General features: G+C 41.3%; 1 protein-coding gene across 33 annotated transcripts in view; it reads right to left on the minus strand.

The window, feature by feature from the left end:
- Nucleotides 1-20812, minus strand: part of CAMK2D (calcium/calmodulin dependent protein kinase II delta) — a 118714-nt gene that overhangs the window by 36993 nt on the left and 60909 nt on the right. For 22 of the 33 annotated variants that reach the window (XR_004496975.1, XM_019006258.2, XM_033513692.1 and 19 more), the window contains exons 5-8: nt 15018-15072; nt 8685-8750; nt 6109-6181; nt 474-576 (exon numbers count right to left, since the gene is read on the minus strand). Coding sequence is in view for 32 of the 33 variants with exons in the window: in XM_019006258.2 (XP_018861803.1) it covers nt 474-576; nt 6109-6181; nt 8685-8750; nt 15018-15072 (297 nt within the window). In the remaining variant the exon portion in view is untranslated. Of the gene's footprint in view, nt 1-473; nt 577-5157; nt 5231-6108; nt 6182-8684; nt 8751-15017; nt 15073-20812 lie in introns of those variants that run through there. The other 11 variants (XM_019006259.2, XM_019006255.2, XM_033513695.1 and 8 more) reach the window with 2 other exon arrangements.

A 20812-nucleotide genomic window follows, 5' to 3' on the forward strand; every position in this document is an offset into this window, starting at 1 on the left:
CAAGCAATCTGTAATTAGTGTCTGGCTGAAGCCTCAGGTGCTCAATCCCCCCTATTTTTCATTAGTCATATTCCAAAGTGCTTCAGAATCCAACTTTCAGGTGTTTCCAGATGACGGAGACCTGTTCAGACAAGATGTTCTGATGACTGGGCAGGTACACTCGGGAGTATTACCCTACTGTCTTATTCCTCAGTCACCTGAGGGGAAACCACTGGTCTCCCTCCCAGGTTCTTCACCTCTATTTCCTGCCACGAGATACTTAGTAAAAAGTGGGAGAAAAGAGGTTGTGTGCACCTAAGTCAAATTTACAGGCGGCCAGAAGCTAGCACAAGCTAGGAATTCAGAAACTCAGGTTTTCCAGGGTCAAAGAGTCATACAACTGCACGTTTCACTCTGGGTTGAGAGTGGGGCAGTTGGGGAGGTTTAACCACTATGCTGAATAAATGATGAGGAAAAAAATGGTATTTACTTACCAAACCAAGCCTGTTGTTCTCCCTGGACTTCGATAGCCAATCCAAAGTCTGCCAGTTTTACTGCTGCTCCCTTGGATTTGCTAGCTAGAAGTAAGTTCTCAGGCTTTATTCAGAGAGAGAAAACAATTGAGATGAGAAGATGAGTAAACACATTTTAGACACTTTATTTCCCCTGCCCCCTTTTTTTTTTAGTTACGCTAGTCTGGAAAAGGACAAATACCTGGAGGAATGAAAAAGAGAAGAAACCCATGAGTTTTTTCCATGAAATAGCAAAACTTGCACTTCCCATTCCTATCTGGAAAGAACCACTAGGCCTGTAACCAGCCTTCATGACCTCATGCCAGAAGAGTAAAAGGACAGCATGGAGAGAAGGAGGTGAGCCAGACTGGGCATATGGAGCTGTGACACCCCGCTGGTGTGACAGGACAGGTCAGAGACTGCCCAGAGCTCACTACAGGAAAAATGGAACAGCAAACTCCCAAAAGACGGGGATTCATTGATAACTAGTCTAGCCCATGCAGTTTGCAGCATCAGGCATCTACAACTGTCAAACAGAAATGTTTTGCATGACATCCCAACAATAACAGCCCTGTGATAGTATTTGTATTTCGAGGGCAGGTGTATTTACATGGCAAATCTTTCAGCAAAACCAGCACACCCACATTTGTGCCTGCAGAGAACCTTTACAAATAAGAACGTTAGTTAAAGTTCCCACTTTGCTTTTCTTTAATAGGGTATGTTGGTCACATCTGAAATGAAATGCTATGGTACGCTCACACAATTAAAGGTGAAGGATTTGAACATAACAATTGTGTTCATTCTACCGTTCATAATGAATCCTTTTAACTCCAATTAGCAAACACATTAAATGTAAATTGCCCAAAGACAACTTTATTGTATGAATGTTTGCTTTAAAAATACAACTATAAAAGTACCGTAGAAATCGACAGATTATTTCAGAGAACTGTGATCCTCATAGCATTTTCTTGCCATATCTGTCTTTCCAATCCCCATCATTTTTAAAAAAGGTTTTGTTCTACATTTACAGAATAACAAAACCTCACTTTCACGGGTATTGCTGACTCCTCAGAAGCAATTTCTGCAGTGGTCTGGGACAAGGGACATCACTATAGCCAGGCTGGTGGTGGGGCCCCAATCCTACAAACTCCTCAATGCGTATTCCAGGTTGAACCCAGCAGCAATCATATCGCTTCCAAGGGACTATTTACGTGATTGCAGTTAATCCCACACATGTACTGAGGCTGGAAACAATTAAGAGCATAAGCCTCTTTCAGCAAAGCCTATCTTTAATACATGTCAGGTATCCAGCAAAATATGCTTGAGCCTAAGTAAGACCTCAACCACGGTGATACTTGTATTAATTAACAACACAATGGGCCCGACAAACTCTTTAGTATGAAGGTGGCTTTTTCCCCTCTCATCAAAGCAATGTTTTTTCAGCAATTTACCAACACTGTTCTCCCACTCATCCCATTGTTGGTATGTCATAGGATTAAACAATATTAAAAAACTTTCATGAATAGTTGCTTGATGAATCGTCTATTTTCACAGTTTTAAAAACTAAGATGAAGGGTCCTCAGAACAAAATATAATATTTATATTCACTTAAGTTATCAGTAGCCACCTCAACTTCATTGTATGAAACACTGAGTGCGTAGCTGAGGACTCTGCCCTAGGTTCATCAACACTGATTTAAGCAGTGTCACACTCCCTGCCATTTAACAACACTCATTTCAACACACAGTCACCAAGTTCTGCAAGGTTTCCTCTCAGAATGAGACAAGTTCACAGTAATTAATTCCTGGAATGCTGTTCTTGTATAAACCTCTTAAAGCAATGGATGATCCTATTTGGTTGTGACCTTCAGGCAAGCCAAAAGCAGTGAAAAGCCTCATCCTTTTGGATGAAATACAAACACTACCCCACCGAGCACATACCGCTTTCCCAAAAAGTGATTTTGTTCAAAACACTGCGTTTGTGTTTTCTGATGCTGGTTTGGTTTTTTGTTGGCTTTTTTTGCTTTCTGTTTTCCTCTTGGGCTTGTTTTTTTATTCCTTTGCATGTCTCTTCTCTGCAGAAGTACCACTTCAACAGATGAGTATGCTCCATATTCCTGATTTCCAGAATTCCTGATTTACTGCCATGCCAAAGACAACAGCCTTTTTGGCCATGCCACGTGGGGCTGTGTGCTTAACCAACATGCAGCAGTCGTTTGAGGCTGGCCAGAGGCGCGTGGGTAATTATCATGCATTAACTGGGAATGAGTGCAATTACTTGGGAAACATTAACAGCACAGCCAGGACTGGTTCCCCGGATTCGGTGGTGTCACCTTGTGCTCCCAGGACATGGGCGGCAGCCAAGCATGCACAATGGCACTGTTAACTGCTAAAATTACTTACAAATAAATTAAAGTGATTTATGCCATACTTTTCCAAAGGTCTTGAATCCTTAAGGTACCAAGTATTTAAGGCTCTGTGTATTTTTCCTTGAATATACCTAAAGCAGCCATTCTTCAGTGGAAGGTAAGAGGGTCATAACCACAAAAGTTTCACAAAAGCAGGAACGCTAGGGCGTGACAAGAACTGGAATTCCTACCTGGAAGTGCATTTTTACTAGCTGGTAAAGCCAGTTTGCCACTAATAAGTAAATTTTTTTCTGGGTCTAGGACCCACCACCATTCTGACTGAGGTCAGTGATTACAAACAGAGCAGCAATGAGCAGTTCTGCATGTCATAAGAGCCTGCAAAAGCTCCTGTCCATTTGCTACTAAATTAGCCTAGAAGGAAAATTAAGTAAAATGAGATCACCCAAAATTTCCCCACCCCCAAGCACGCCATCATGTTGTGGACTGACTTATTGGAAAAAAAATCCATCAAGTTTTGCAATTTAAGGATCCATGCCAGCCCATAACCACCTTCCACATCTTGCTGTTCTGCTCCTGGCATCTTCTTTTCAGCACATGGCGTTCTGCTCGGATTTCACCACAGTCTTTCATTTAATTCTTTGGGTTTTTTGGCTTTTGCAACAAAGCTGTAACTGAAGAAGGATGGTTTTCTGCTTCCTGAAGTTTTCAGTTTCCCAAATGAAACTGGGCACTACAGCTTGGCAGAAACACATTTTCTCACTGTTTTTTTCAATTCATCCTGGATTTGCCAGAATAAGAAATCCACACATGGTCTGGAGCAGGCAACAGCTGGATTTAACGCATTCCCAAAGAAAAAGTTTTGTGTGAATGTATGAAAAGTAATAGAAAGCATCTCTTATTCCATCAGTTTGCATAGCTACAATCCTGGGATTTTAATTCCTTTTGATGCTAGCAGCATAGGACTGCATGTACAGTGTGGACAGGAACCACTGGAGCAGCTGGACAAATCTGACATTCTTTCATTTAAACTCATTCCATGTTACCCAGCTGCCATGAAAGATCGGTCAGAGATTTGTCAATCTCCTGTTCCATAACCGTGACACAGGAAAACCCAAAAGTGCAAAATGGGTAGAAAATGTGGGGTCTGCATCTTTGAAACTCATCCTGCTCTCTGAGCTTTTGCAGCAAACCCCTTTGTGTTCCTCTATGGCAACAACATCGACCTTATAAAGTCAGACAAGAACAGTTTGTTTGCGAGTGAAGGTTGGAAAGAAAGGCGATAGCATTCTGATTCCAGTGGTATTACTCATTAACTACTATAAACTCTTATCCTAGGAAGAAATTTCTGCTCCCCAGAACTCATTCAGAAAGAAAAACTAAAGCCCAAGGATCTGTGCCACAAAGGATTAGCATGTTTTGCTGCCTTAGCCCACGCACCATTTTTTCTCTGCCTCACAAAGGATCTGATAGTTGAGACTTGCATCTGATTTCAGAATACACCATCTTCTTCTCCTTGAGGATCACGAAGCTCGAGTGCCCAAAAGGTAAGCTTACTACAAGCTCTGGGACAGCCTTTCCCTCCTGGAGTCTCACAGTACAAGAAAATGATGCTTTTTTCCTTGCCAAGGTATTTTAAAGGCAGAGAGCATTCTTGCAGCAGGTGCCTCTAGCCATTTGGATATATACACAGTTAACAAAGAGGGAATGCTCCCTCAGCAGAGAGATTCCTTTAGAGAGGTTTCTATCCCAATGTTAAAGCCCGTCTGGAAGGAACTGGACTCCTGAGGTGAGGATGGCGAGAATATTGTAGAAATTCCTGCTTTTTAGAGATGTTTTACAGCCCAGCCATCAATCTGGAGGGGAGAGAGGTCTGTGTGCCAGTGATCCAAGAGCAGCTGACCTTCTGTCACTAAAATGCATGATATGCAAAGGCCACTGTGCTTCCCAGAAGCACTCCAAATCCTGCTGGATGAGAGATGAGAAGTTGCCCTCATGCCCTGTCCCAAAAGCTCTGGATGACACAGAGGAAGACCATGTATTCTCCGAACACACACAGTGCTTGAAAAGCACCTTTTGTTCTCCCTGCACTGCCCGATGCTGGACAGCCAGGTACCGGCCAGCCTCGAGCAGATTCCCTCTGGTGAGCATAAGCTTGTTCTTGCATGTAGGTGAAGCCAAGTTAAGAATAAACGAACCAAGGGGAAAAACAAAAAGAGGGAAGCGTTTACATGTCGGCTGCTGGCGGCCCTGTGGGGCAGGGATGCCGCTCCGGGAGGGCGGCGGGGCAGCAGCACTCACCTTGAGGTCTCGATGGACCACGCCCATCTGATGGCAGTGCAGCACGGCCTCCAGGATCTGCTGAATGCAATGACTGCATGCAAACACCATGGGCGCCCGTTAGTTCCAGCACCAGGGGAGGGGGCGGCGGCTGAGGGCGAGGCCGGGCCTGGCTGTGTTCCCGCCCCGGCCTGCCCTGCCCTGCGCCGCCCCGCTCGGGGCACGACGGCCTCAGGCTCCGCGGGGCTGCCCTCAGACACAGGCGGCGCGGCGGCTGCCTCGGCTTTGCTTAGAAATCACCGCCAATCTCTTTTTTAATGGTACTTTTTAAAAGGGAGAAATTTTGCCACTAATTCGAGGTCGTGTCAATTTTTATTTTTCTTTTTTTTTTTTCCTATTTTTTGCTTTTTTCTCCTCGCTTATTCAGAGCCTTCACAGAGGAACTGAAGTATAGTAGTAATGGTTAGAAATCGCAGCGCCCATGGAGGCGGTCCCCAAGTCCTCTCCACGCTCCAGGTTCATAATTAGCTCCTAGCCGCCTAATTTAGCCGGTAATTAGCGGCGCTTGCCTGAGGGCCCGTCACCCCCGAGCGCAGCAGCGTGCGGCCGCCGGTCCTGCCGCTGCCCCCCGGGCCTCAGCACGGCCGTGGCGGTCACATCTGCAAGCTGACATACATCACAGGCAGGGGTCACCTCCACACGGGCACAGCCCGGGCTAAATCCGCCGCCTTGGCAAGAGACCATTTTTGTCTCTTTTTTTGGGAGCGTTCCCCCTTTTTGCCATGATGTATATTAGGCCTGTAGACTTGCAAACTGGAAAGAGGCGTCATGCATTATTGGTCGGAGCGGTTGTTTGGAGGGTGAATAGGATAGAGGCAAGGGAACATGGCAGATATCCCACCCTCTGCCCCTACCCAGAGCAAAGAAAAACCCCAAAATTTTAGATCCAATTGATGGGCACCAGATACTGACCTTCAGGTCTCTGTGAACTATGCCATTTAGATGACAATGATTAACACTTTCTAGAATCTGCTGTATACAATGACTGCAAAGATACAAGGGCAGAATGGAAGGGAGAACATTTTAAAGGCACGTAATCACATTAAATACAAAATAAAATAAAAATTAAAAGAAAAAGGTAAAGAACAAAAACAATTTTACACCTCTTGACAAGTCTTGATTGCGGTTTGAACTGGAACAATAACATTGCTGAAGGTAGAGATATTTCCAGCTCCAACATATCCAAAAAACGAAAAACCAAAACCAAACCAAAGAAGACATTTAACGTGGAACGTATGACACCTATGAGACAGAATCATCAGACTGTATTCTCTTTCAGCAGTATGGAAGCTTTTTCCAGCTTCCAAAAACTGCCACAGGAAAAACAAAGTGGAGGCAGAAAAACAATTAGTGGCATGTTTTGGTTTTCTTAATTTTTTGTGGTGAAGTTAACATTACAACAAAGGCTGAAACAAGGAAATGGTCAGAAATGAGATGATAGACAGAAAACAAATGAAACAAAAAAAGTCAAAAGCTAAGGAAAAGCAAAACATTTTTCATTTTCAATTGAATAGTTTCTTTAAAACAATTACAAGAATAAAGCCAAGTCATTCAAAAAGGTGGCATGCATTTTCATTTAAAATAGTGTCCAGCTCTGGTTTCCTTAGGAGTCACGTGGGGAGAGAAAATCCACATTAAAAATTTAGACTAATGTTTTAGTTTGGTGCTTTCAGTAACTGAACTAGCACCTCTTTTTCCACACCCAGGTTTGCAAGTTTTGGCCACTCTATGATGCCATAAAGCACAACTAAAATACTAATATTTTAGAGCAGTGGAACTTTTTCCAGATTTTTTTTTTTGGCACTGCAAGAGCTTAGATTTTTTTTTTCAAGACATCGTTGTGGCACAAAGTGAGTGATGATAAGCAATACACAGTAGTCAAGATGCTGCTCATCCAAAACCTTTTGACCACAGAATTCAGAAGGAATGGTCATAATCAGTAACTGGAGCCCAAGCCTGAAAACCCTTTCTTAGGCAAGTAGTTCACAACTCACTGCACTGTTTGAGTACAGACTACTGGCGTGAGCAAGGGCTTGCAGGAGCAGACCAGTGAGACAGTCCTGGGAGAGGCATCCACAGAGAACAGCAACTACTGCTAGAGGGATACACACATACACACACTAGGAATATTTTACATATATGTGTATATATATATATATAAAATATTCAAAATACAGAGATACGTCGTAACTAGATATTTCACTTATTTGGTCAAATTCTTACTGAAAATATAAAATGTGTATATATATATGTTCTCTCTATATATATACAAATATATGCGCAGCCCCTTCCAATATATCATAATAACAGAAGAAATCATTGCAATTTTAATTCCCAAATACCTTAAAAACACACAATGACACCATATACTGGCCTTTGGCATCAATATTAGAAATTCGCTTCAACCACAACAGGAAAAAATGATTTGAAAATTTTTTTAAGGTCCCTCCTCTTCTTCCACCCCACCTAAACCCTACTGCTGTTTTCTCTCCTATGGGGTGCTCTGCTGTGTGTTGTTCTTAAGTGCCTAAAGTATTGATCTTTCTACCATTCCTACAGATGCAGTAAGATCTGGAAGTGGAAGCTTCCTAATACTCAGAGCAACTTCTCATCTGTTCATTATTATCCTACTACTGCTGTTAGAATACTTAATTCTTTCTGGTCATCTCCCAGTGAGCTCCAAATATAAAGGCATGATTTAAAACTGCATGTACTAAATGTGTATTATTGGAGGGGGTGTTGTGTTTGTAAACAAACAGAAACATGAGGATTCTTTAAATTTACATGGAGATCAATTTCTGTGAAAAGTGTGGTGGCAGAACATATTTTCTTTAAAGTAATTGACCACAGTGTTTAAGATTCTTAATTTTATGACAATATTTATCATTTATTATTATATGAGGACAAACATGAGATAAGCGGCCCTGATACTTTACGCATGCAAATTATGATAATTGTCAACTTATTATTCAAGTTTTTCAACAAGCACTTGCAGAAAATTGCCATATTTGAGCTCAGACTATGAGACGCACAGTATAAGTGCTTTCTGATGAAACACAACAAAAAAATTCTAATTGGAAAAGGAAATTAGCACTTCTGGACTGAGAACAAAAAAATCATATTTAATGCAAAATTCTTTTAAAACAATTTATGCTTCAAACTTTGATCAGCAAATGTAAGAATCTATGGATGGAGTTCTTGAGCTGTTATGTCCAGTTTGCAGAGGAAACAATGGGAAAAATTTTAACTAATGGAGATGCAATTTCAGCTTTTGCAGATCAGCAGACACCAAGACTTCCCACGAGTTCTCCACCACACAGCCATGAGCTCAAACTACCCAACTCTGCCATTCCAAGTCTAAGAGAACCCCCTGGAGAAATCCTAGAGTCTCAAAGATTGTGCTGGGAAACTGATGCCAAACACCAGGATATATCTAAGTAACTATCCTAGAATTATCGAAGGCAACATTGGAAAAACAAATTACTTACCTGGCATCTGCTTCACTGTAATACTCTCTTGCAACTATATCTTCAAACAATTCACCTCCGGTGACTCTGGTACAAAAAGCAAGATGGGGAAAAGGAGATTTCAGAAGTGAAAATGTGCACCTTAAATTAACTTGACAGGGAGAAGCAGAGAGGAGTAAGTGAAATATTTGTACAGAAATGCAAGAGGTTTTGCAGCAAGGTACAGGAACTCAAGTGGAAGGTTTGTCCATCCAAATCATTACATGAATAAAATGGATGTGGTGGAAGTGTAATCATAAATAGAAAATAAAAGCCAAGGGCAGCAGTGTATTGGGCAAGATGCCAGACATCAGTTATGGATGTCTAAAGGAAGGAGTAGAAACTACAAGCATAAAGGGAGCTGACCAGCCAGGAAAATTGTGGCTGAAGTTCAGGGTAATTTGAACACTGCAATATCAGACAAAAAGGTGAGAAATGCTAGACTACAACAACGCTAAAGAAGGAGAAGGGTCTTTCAGTGTAGGTGAAATCACAACAGAGTGTACCCAGGTGCCAGAGGGGCTGGCTTTTTGTGCTGTGGCCAGAAAGAGCATTACTGAGTGGGAAGGGAAGTATCAGTAGAAGCAGGGTGCCTTAATCAATTTAACAGCAGATTTCCCCTAGAAAATTTTCATTTATCTTTGTGGAGAAAGTAGGAATAACTTAGTTCAAGGACCACTGAAAATAAGCTAAGTACAAGGGCAGAACTGTATGATCCTGGGGCCAGTAGCAGAAGTGGCTGTGTATCGCTGCACACTCAGGAACTCACTGTGCAATCATTGGTTTACTGGTAGAAAGTGGTTAAAAATAAACAAAACTGTGATTTTCTATCCCAAAGATCACGGTCCAGAATGAGCCCTGAGCAGGATGATACAACAATCGTGGACTGCATCTGAAATAGGGTGACAGCAATGTCCTCAAGCGCAGCAGTAAAATCCCTCCTCATGTTGTACCAGTTCTGGTCACACAAACTCAGAAAAGGGAACTGGAAGCCCAGCATGAACAGAAAAATTGCTACCAGGCTACCCAGTCATTCAATCATCAGATCTCCTCAGAGAAGCAAACCCAGTTTAGCTGGGCAAAACAAAGGTTAAGAGAGATTAAAATAAATACTCCAGATGAGCATAAGCCTGGATCTCCCCAAAGGGGAGTTGTGAGGGATAATATTGGTACAGTAACACATGAACATAAAATATCTATGAGTAAATATAAGGTTAAAATCAGGATAAGATTTCCAGCAATCCCTCTAAGATGAAGATTAATGAGTTTTTAAAGAATTTAATAAAACTTGTCTGCCTGTGTCACAAGAGGGGACTCATAGCACAGGAGGACAACTTCCTGTAACATTTCTCTCCCATAGTCTAGGCTATACACTAGCATATATTAGACTGGCACAGCTAAATGCAATTCCTCACATATACAGGTGCTTACATACATAATTCCTAATTGAGAGATCAATGTTTCTATTTCATTACTGGTTACGAATGAGAATATTAGCACATCGTATTTCAAACAAATTCCCAAACGTACAAGCTTGAGTGCACAACAAGATACTTAAAGATTGAGATGCTTCAAAATCTATACTACAGTGAACACAATTACTATTGAATACAATTCAGTTTATTAGGATTAAAAAATGAAAGCTGAGAACACTTGCAATGTTCAGAACTGTACCATTCACTTGCACACTGCTGTACTAACACTTTGTTGAGGAACTCAGTTTTCAGTCACACTAAGTGATGACAGAAATGCCCTGCTCAACCATCAGCCCTGCTCCTTTCTTGGAGAAGGCCAGTTCAAGAACTTGATTTTCATTATTTCATTTATATTTGGGTTACACCATACTTTCTCCGAGTTTACATGTTACTGACTCCCAATACAGAGACTTTCAGGAATGCTATTTTGTACAAAAGTCTGCAGTAAAATCTTGAGGAGGTAAAGTAGATTGCTAATCAATTTGTATTCTCGTGCTTTTCATCTTCTACCTTCCAGAGACTGGCTTTGGTTGCTGTAGCACAAAATGTTTGACTGATGCATATTTTGACAGTCTTGCATAACTCCTTTTTGCATATGTATTTGTCTGCCACAGTTCTGGTAAAGAGGAATAATTCTTACTTTGTGATGAATGAAAAAACAAAGCATCCTTTGATCTTACTCTTTCCTGAAACACTTATTTTTGATCCAAACCAAAGAAAGAAACCAAGAATCTTTAGTCATCAAAGTGCCTTTCAGTGGAAGAGAATACCAAATTGATGTTTGTTCTTCTCCAGCACAGAGGGAGGAAGGGGATATAAAATCTTACTTGCTGACACTAAACATTTGCTTGGTATTCACAACCACTGTTAAACAATGAAAAGATTAAAGCAGGAACAGAGCAGGTGAATTTCAGTGACAACCAAACAAGCAGTCAGCAATTCCCATGCTCTGTCACTCTGAAGAATACCTTAGGAACAGCTCTCCCAAATGATCTGAATGGCCACAATGAAGGCAGGCAGTGCATGAGGAGAGGACAGAACCCACCTGCACGTTCTGAGCCCCAGGGCAAACCACGACAGCCGTGCTCGTGGCCTTGGCTCACTGAGCATCCCTGAGCAAGGTGCCCCTGCAGCAATAAAGGTCACTGGCATCACAGTGTGGGACAGCCTGCAGCTTCTGGAAAGCCACTCACAAATGACTTTGGTCCTTCACCATAAAGCTACGTGAGCAGGTGCCAAGGTACCCTCTCCCCACAGGATACAAATGGGAATGGATCTCAAGGCCTTTCTGACACAGATCTGGATCTGGATCCCGGGAAGTTGCATTTCATGACAGGCCATTCACTTACAAGCTCCAGTAACTTAAAGGATACAACCTAAAAGCTACTGGTTTGGACAAATTGCTATGGTTCTTTGGGGATTTTTCAGAGGAGCAGACTAAAGTGGTGACAAATAAAGCACATGGGTTTGTTTACACAAAAGAGGTACAAGCAGCACGTAGAAACACCAAGGCCCTCTGCACCACTTTGAGAAAAACTGCTGGTTTATATTTGCACATATAAGAGAATAATTAAAAGAAATGCACAAATTAGCACAGACAGCTAAATCAGCCCTCTGCTGATGATCATACTGGCATGGTTTCCTCCTAGCTCACATTTATTTCTTCAATTGCCTTCATAATGGAGCTGGGAGGAAGCATCTTACCCTGGCCACAGAATTATTAAATTCCTTCTGTGGCCCTTCTACTTCTGAAATAGAGGCCCAGACTTTTACCTGAAGCAAACACCATTTTGCAAATTAGGCTACTTTTTTTTTGTATTTTCTATTTATTCTACATGTTATGGTCCCTGCACTTAGAATCCAAAAGCAAGGCCAGGATTCTTAATGTACCAATTGTTGCATCTCATCAAGTGCATTAAAACGGGAGACACTGAAAATAGAGAATCTCATTGACTTGCACAAGAGAGTCTTCAAGTGCTACAGCTGTTTCCATTCAGATATGGCAATTAATACTGACAGAATTGATTGGATTTGAACTCATCTAACATCATTAACACTGAAGACAGTCTCATTCGTGCTTAGCAACTGAAATGGTCCCACAGACGCAAATCCTGACTGCAGCTGCCTTAACCAATAGGGAAGGGGAGCAAAAACCTCATGAAGTCCATTATTAAATTCATGAAGTTCAATGTTCAGTACCCATTTTCCACAGGGATTTCCAGACTCCCACCTCCCCATGTGACACCCAAATGCAGGTCTGTAACACAGTACATTAAATACTGTTTCCTTCTCCAGATAAAAGCACAGCCTGAGGTATACAAGTGAAGCAACAGGCTGCAGACATCTCTATGACATTTAATCCAAAGAGATTATTAGACATTCAAAATAGAAAGTAACAATGATTGTTTTTTCTATCCAAAGAAAGGGCAGTCCTCCCCTTCACTTTCTTACGTGGGCTGAAGTCTGAAAGAAATTTCTGAGGAAACAGTCACACTGAATCCCACACAGTCTGCAAGAAATCATTAAGAAAATGACATGACGGCATGTGTGGGTGGAGTGACAGTGTTACACCACAGTCAGGCTCCTGCTGAATAAAAACTAAATTAAGAAAAAGCAGGTTCTTGGCCTGTGTGTTCAAAAAGTGCATACAGTACCTTTTTATCATGCAAACTTTCATCTACTTGTCAACAGGGCAGTAATCACATGGTTGTAAAAGGTGAAGTTCCACTAATTCATAATATTAGTGAGCATTAAAGCAATGATTTCTTGATTTGAATGTGAAAAAATTAACTGTGAACAGGCATTGTCAGTAATTTGGCAAAAGCTCCTCAAGAATGTGACCTGGTGCTTCTCCCAAGACAACGATCAGTTGGCAACGTCACTGTCTCTGCCATTTAGATATCTTTTCTTTTTTGCAAAATAAATAATTTCTACAAAAACCTCTAACCACATGGTCAAAACATAAAAACTTTTTAAGTTATGTTTGAGGCTGTTTCTCTGTTTGTCCTGAATGGGACTGACAAGGAATGGGGGAAGTTCCAGCCAAGGGAGAACATTTCCTGTGGAATTTAGTTTCCTGCCAAGGCAGTATCTTTGGGTTAGGCATTAACATTTTACTGCACAACATAGGCTTCTATTTGCTCCCTCACTATTGAGATCTAGATACTGTTATCTACAGCTTCCAAGTTGTTCAAATGTTCTAGTTCACATCACAATCACAACCCCCTGAGATAAGTCTGGCATTATATATTAAATTTAAGGCAGATGTGGACTAACTGTTAGAGTGTATATATATATATATATATATATGCCACAGTTTCTCACAGTACAGCAGTACAACAACTAAAAAAATAAAGAGCCACTGGTTGTTAAAAGGGATATTGTCCCTAGAACTAAGAATTCTACATGTACTTCTTAGAAATGCTGTGAATGAAGAAGCTTTTTCCAATTCCACAAAGAAAGATATCCTTTATAGCCCTTAAGGGAAAAAAAAAAAGCAAAACAAACCCCAGTGCATGTCAGAGAATAAATATGTGTGTTGTGCCCTGGAGCCATTTCCAAGCCAACAGTCAAAACACTTACCTGGGATAGACACAAATCTCATCCAAGCTTCTGTTCAGCCCGGTTAGGATTTGAGTCCTGAATCCCCAGTGCCTTCACTTCAGACACACTATTTAATATTTGTGTATTTCTGGCCTGAAATCTAGTGCTGAAGAAGTCTTTACAGATTGCTTTAAAAGAAGTTAAGCCAGAAAGTAAACCAGCATGTAACCTGAACATGAAAGCACATAATTGCTTGTGTAAAGGAAGATTCAGGTTCTAACTTAGCCATGCTGAATGCAAATACTTCTGTTTATATGCTTAGAAATGAGCTATTTCCCATCTCTGGGGAAATAATGTATTCTCATTCTAAACAGCAAAACCACAGGGGGCCTAAGAAAGCTCTTCAGGTAGTTGGGCAGGTGTGTTGTCTGTTAAACCATAAACTGCCCTGGAAAAATTTACAGTTTAAAGAGATAATTTTGCTGAAGTCAGTTCTGAAATACAATTCCTTTCATTCAGGTTTGTTCATATCCAAAACCATAAGCAATCATTTTTCAAGCGGGTGGAAAAGCTTGCCCATCCCAGGGAAGAATGAGGAAATCAGTTTCTCTTTTCAAGTTAAGAGCCTGAGATAGACAGTTCATGCTGTCACTATCCCAGCTCCAACTAAACAGCTTTATCTGGAAAAAACAAGCTCCTTACAGGCCCAGTTGCTACATGAACAACTCATGGGACTTAAATTCCTAAAGCAAAACAGGATCTCAGTAGGAAACTTCCTTTCTAGGTGCTGGGCGCTTCACATTCTGTGTGGTGTCAAAATCAAACATTAGAAAGCAGTATGGTATCAGTCAGGAATGAAATACTAAAAGAATCTTTCCCTCTCTGAACTCAGGCTTACCTTTTTAGTGCAGCAGTGGAGATTTTCTGGAGAGAAATTCATGTTCCACATGCTTTTTTTAACCTCTCCTTTAGACAACTGGCTTGCAGCAAACTTTTTCGGAGAACATCTTTGCTTCATTTTGGCAATAATCACACAACCTTTACTTATATACCTACACTTCACACTAAAATCCACTTCCCCAGTGGATTTTTAAACTGGAATCCTTAGAGTGATGCTTACAAAAGAGTTCTTGCACATGCAAATGACCAAATATGTTCCTGTCCTTCTGGCTGTTTCCAATATGTGTCCAGCTCTTCGCACCAGAACCATGCATCTATCCTGTGAGATTGCACTTGCATCTCCCAAGTTGAACAACACATCCCCAACATGCTAAACAAATGCAAAACAAATACTTACAAGTCAAAGACTAAGTAATGGAATCCTTCTTCTGATATGCTGTCATGGAGCCGCACTATGGAAAGGGGGAAGAAAAGATAAACACCAGTCACCTTTTCCATGTCTTTGATGGGGGGGGTTATAATTCTACAGCAGAGCTGATATTGCATCTCTCTGTTCTCAGCTGTGGGGTTTGTTTTCAACTCCCTACCCTCAGAATCACCTTTTCCATAGCTCTTAACTTTGCTGATGTCATATAACCTTTTTCTCAGTGCTATTACATCTTAGAAGTTGTAAATAAAACAAGATGAGGAAAAACCACCGCAGTAAGTCACAAATTTCAGCAGAGTAACAACCTTTCAGGGCCTGCTAACAATTCTTCACACATACCATGAAGAGCTGCAAAGAGAGAAATCTCCTGGCCAGCCTAGAACATCCTAATTAAGCCCCTGTGCCATGTTTACATACTCCTTTCTGTGTCTCTATCTAAAGCTTTCACTATGAATGTGCTAATGAGTTGCAGAATCTTCCCCTCAGATTTTAAGAATTCACACCACATTGTGGTACAATTATGAATTAAGCCCTGTGGTTTTCCTTAATTATTTTAAATGAAATTGCAATTTTCAGAAGTAATACAGGAAGCTTTGTCAGTAGTTTGATCCAAATAATTATCACTTATAGAATCAAATGAAAGTCAGGGTACCCTAAAAGTGATCTGTGTTCAAAGCTGAGCTGAGGAAGAAAGTGTAGAAGAAAAGCAATTTCAGATCTCCCCAGATGGTAACTTTCTGTATTAATCATTTTTTATACATGACAAACAAACATGACTTTTTAACTTAATAATATTTAGCCCAGAGAAACATCTTGTGTTTACACAATACTGAAGAGAAAACCAGCTCTTGGCTGACTCAGTGTGCAGAGCTCATGATGATTCACAAGAGCCAAGTAGGTCTAAATCAGAGTTTGTGGTTTTGGCTGGTTCTGTATTTCAGATTACTCCATGTTTTTATGAAGGGCCAGCCAACATCACTCTCCACCCTCCCAAAAAAACCCCAAATCAGCTTTCTGTCTGCTTGCACTGACCTGAGCTTTCAACACCCCAAAATGTCTTTAAAGCAAACCAAATGTGGGATGAGACACCACGTACCAGCTTAGAAGAGCATCCTCACATTCCCAGCTGAGGACAGAGATCCCTAAAACATCTGGCTGCTGGGCACATTGCTTTGTACAGCAGCATCAAAGATACTGCTCATGAAATGGGATTTAGTACAGACCCTTGGGGATGTCACAGATGCTACACAGCCCTAAATCTGTACAATTTGGAGTGCAGCTGGTCTGCTTTGTGTATACATCTCCAAAAAAGTTTACAGCTCTTAAAGCTTCGATACACAGCAAATGATACCTTTTGCTAGGGAAGTCCTGTTCATGAAATAGATTAGTAAGAATGCAAAGCATGGCTTTTTCAATTCAGAGCAATATTCTCCTCTGTCACATCCCTGTTACCAAGCAGGCCAGGATGGCACCACAGGAAGAGGCTTCTCTAGCTTTGGTGTCTACCTCAAGCAGGAGGTGCTCTCGCTTTGTCACTTCCTTCTCTAGAAAGGACTTGGTTCCAAGTGCCTGCAGGAGCATGGATCCGCCCTTCAGGACTAGAAAGAGGCTGTTATTTGAGATGATGGAAGATGTGCTGCTCAGCCTGGGGAGCTTAATTCCTTGCTAGCCAAACTGGAGTCTGACGTCTTCAAAGATATCTTCAAGGATCACATTCTTTCTTTTCCTTTCCTCCCAAATGCCTGAATCACAGAAGTGAGATGGAACAAATCCTTCTCTGAATCAGGATCATATGCCTCTGATTGTTTCTGAAAAGGAAAACAGGCTGAGGCAGCCAGGGAAGATGGGAGCTGCCTTTTGGCAAGTGCTTGTGTTGGCATCTTTGGTCAATCCAGGCACTCATCTACAAAGGGAAAATGCCAAATAAGCGAGGGCAGAGGAGAGAGATCCCTGGTGCAGACAAGGCTGAGAGCAGAGCCAAGGGTGCCCATCGGTACTGGGGCTAACCCAGCACGGCCCAGACATTCTGCCTGCACCCAGCCTGCCCTGGGAAAGACAAGGGATGCTGGATAACAATTTGAGAAGATACTCACAAAGTTTAAGATGGGATGCACCACAAGAAGTACTTGTGCAGTCACTGCAGACAGATACAGCTTTTCACACACACCTATCAAGCAGGACTCAGGCACGACAAACCAAAAGGCAGCAATTACAGAGATTATTCATCCAATATAATAACTCCCATCAGAAGCTCACACTGTCATTCCTGTTTCTCCAGAGTCACAAAGCATTCATCAGTAGTAACAGTTCCATTTATCTTTTCTGAAAGGATTTCAGTTAAGCCAAATAATTATTAACTGCAGATATTCCATCAATGCTGTTATCAATAAACACGTGAGAGGGCAGAAGGAAACCGGGGTAACTCCTTTTCCTTCTGCCTGCTGTAGCCCTGTGGTCACTCTCCTTTTCACTGGCTTCCAGAGAAGGTGCTTAAGAGCCTCAGACAAAGCTGTTGCTCCTGAGCAAACCCCTTGGAATGCCTGACAGGAACCTGGGGAGCTTACAGCCCTTCCTTCTGGAAAAATACTGTAAGCTCACAAAACATCAGGAATACCCCAGCTTTGGCTTCAGCACTGATTTTCACCTGAAATGCTTTCCAATCATCACACTGGAAATACCTTAATAAGAATTTTAGGGAGAACTCCTATAAGCTTGATTATCTTCCATTTAGCCATTAGTCACATTTAGTCACATCCCATCTGACTGGAAAGTAAAATGATCTCCTCTGTGTGACTTTTTGTGCTGAACTGCACTATTTTGTGCCTATCCCACAGAAAACAGCTTGATATAATGGCCAAATAACTTTATGATTTCCTTTCTGAATTTCTGCCTTTAAGAAAAAAAAAAATCAAATCCAAATAATAGTATTGCACATCCTTACAGTGAAAATTAAATTTTTCCAGGCAAGGAGTCAAGTCAAACAGTAGACAGAGAAATTCTCAATGACAAAAAGATGTTTAACCACACCTAAACCTACTGCCTAAAATATTTGTGTGAAACTGCTCATGTGATCGTTCTGCTAATTTTAGTATCTGAATTAGTTCCTGTTACAAAGACAAATGATTGGAGAAGACTGAACTTGACACCAAAGTTATGTTCCAGAGCAGCTGCACAGATGTGCACTAAGGTACCAAACTGGCAGGGTGATGCTCCTTGGGGAAAACTCTCTGCAATCCCACTCATTTTGCTTATGAACAGAGCATGGAAAGGAATTAACAGAGTCCATGGTAAAGACACTCTGTTTTCCCTTTGGTACTAAAGATTAAGATCTGTGGAACCCCAGAGTAACTGCAGAGTATCCTGTAACTCTGTGAAGTTTAATGTCTCAAATCAGTGCACCACAAGGAAGTTACAGGGCACATTCATCAGTAGCAGAGGTTAAAAATGGGTTTGAAAGCCACAAAAGCTCATGCCATATTCGCTGAAATATGCAAATTACTTAAAGTTTCTGCTTTCCTGCAATGATGAAAAAGGGAAAAGGATGTTTTCCCTCCATGTTCACTTCCAAAGTTTATGAAGGTATTTATGCACACCTTACATAGACCACTTATTGAAACAAACACACCCCCCAAACCAAAACCAGCATACCCTTTCTAAAATGAACTTAATTACTTAATGGAAGGAACTTCCTGGAACGGTTTAATTAATCTTGGGGTGTTCCATGAGTTGGTACCTGCCTGCCAGTAGATATGGGATAAACTGTTGCATTTGAAAATGAAAAGACAAAATACAAATTGAAAAAAAACCAAAAAACCCTCAGTCACTGAAAAGCCATAACCAGATATGTTTTTACACGTATTTGAACCACTCTATCTTCTATTTCAAAGAATTTTCTGCTGTCCTGTCTCTGACAAAGAAAGGCTTGTGCTCAGCAGAATTGCTTGGCTGAGAAGTGCAAGATCTGCTGTGGCTTAGCACTGTCAGAACTCACATCTTTCTGCAAAGTCACCCTTTGCCACCTTTCCTGTTCTACTGCATAAAGCAAAGCAACGAGGGACAAAAAATGAAGTTATTGCTTGAACTTTACCAGAAACTCCCATGGACATCAGTGCAGGATCCTTTATAGCAGTACCAAGAACCAGGACTGAAATCAGCATTCATCCTACAGCTTTTAATCTGGATCCCAAGGGAAATGTGCTGGGATCCTAAGGTACACACAATAAACCTGCATGAAGAAGCAGAACAGAGCATGCCAAGGTTTGTGACCCACTGCTCAGGAGTGCTGCTGTTGGCACTGATCTGGCTCCCTTCCAACAACATCTTCACTGCAGCCTCATTCTCGGCGCCTCAGCGCTCCGCCGTGTCCCCACATCCTCTTTTGAACGCCTGGGATAAATGGAAGAAATAAGCTCTGCTGAGCCACCAAACCCTTTAAATCAGTGGTGCATAAGAGTCACAGCTATAGCTCCCAGGCAGGGAACTCAGCACGAAAACCGAGTCTGTGCTGTCCTTACTGCTCCTTACACTCACATTTCCTCTCACACAACACTGTTCTGCAGAGACCAGGATGCCTGGGGCCCTCTATAATAAAGCTCATCAGGTACAGTAAAGAGAACTTGGAAAATATTAATCAGAGCTGTTACCTAAGAGTCTGAAATATTTAGAGGCTAATCTGGTAAGATTAGTACAGTAGCAACGCTCCAGGGCAGCTGCTTTTTGAACAACACTAAACACAGAATAATGCTTTGCATACCTAAGAAAATAATCCTACCCCATGCTGTCAAACACACCAGCAGTAAAATACAATACTTACAGTCACTAAAGGACTTGATGCAAGTCAGCAGTGCTGTGTACACCATTAACAGGTGCCCTGTATTCAGCAACAGCAAACCAAAACTATCTAACACCCCAATTCCTTCAAAAGGTACTCTTTTTATTACAGTGCAAATTCACAATTATTTAGGGCCAAAAACTTGAGAAAAAAAACCCCTATTCATCTGCATCTCAAAAATTCATATAATAAGAAATGATGGGGAAAATAACAAAAGAATTTCATATTTGGAAATACTGCCTTGAGTACTATGAACAAAATACCATATATTCCAAAAACATTCATTTGTGAGCAAAACCCACCCCCATCAAGGCCCTCTCAACAAACAGCTGTATTCTGATAAAATGCCAGCCTACTGCATGCATGTGGAGAAGTCACTTTGCCCAAGTGTTAACGTTGGCAAAAGGTTCTTGCTACAGAGAAAATGAAAAATTACTTGTCAAAGTAGATAAAAGATCACATTTTGTACGGAGACTAAGTGACTCCAGGTATGGATGTCAAAGTAGATGGCCTCAAATTACCAGCTCTTCTGTCATGGAGACACTCTCGCTTCATTGCTGCTAGCTGAAGACTGACAGTCTTTAAAAACATAATTTCCCAGATAAAATTAGCTAATTTAAAAAAGAACACAAACCCAAGAGCTATTCCAAAACATATAATTCTGTGTTGGGAGTCCCCAGGGAGAGCAGTTGAGATAATTGACTCTTATCTCTTTATCCCACAGGCTTTAGTTGATTTTCAGAGCACCATAACACAGGTGTGCGTGCATTTCTGTGTGCACACGTGCCCAGAGCAGTTCTGTGGAATCAAATCCTGGATCTGTGATGTTAAAAGGAACAGCTGGAGCGACACACCTTTAATTATTCATGTATGAAAACAACAAAATTGGATGGAATCGTTGCACAAAAGAATGGGGGACTAAAATGTACACCTG

The sequence above is a fragment of the Parus major genome, chromosome 4, assembly GCF_001522545.3.
Source record: "Parus major isolate Abel chromosome 4, Parus_major1.1, whole genome shotgun sequence".
NCBI classification, from domain to species: Eukaryota; Metazoa; Chordata; class Aves; order Passeriformes; family Paridae; genus Parus; species Parus major.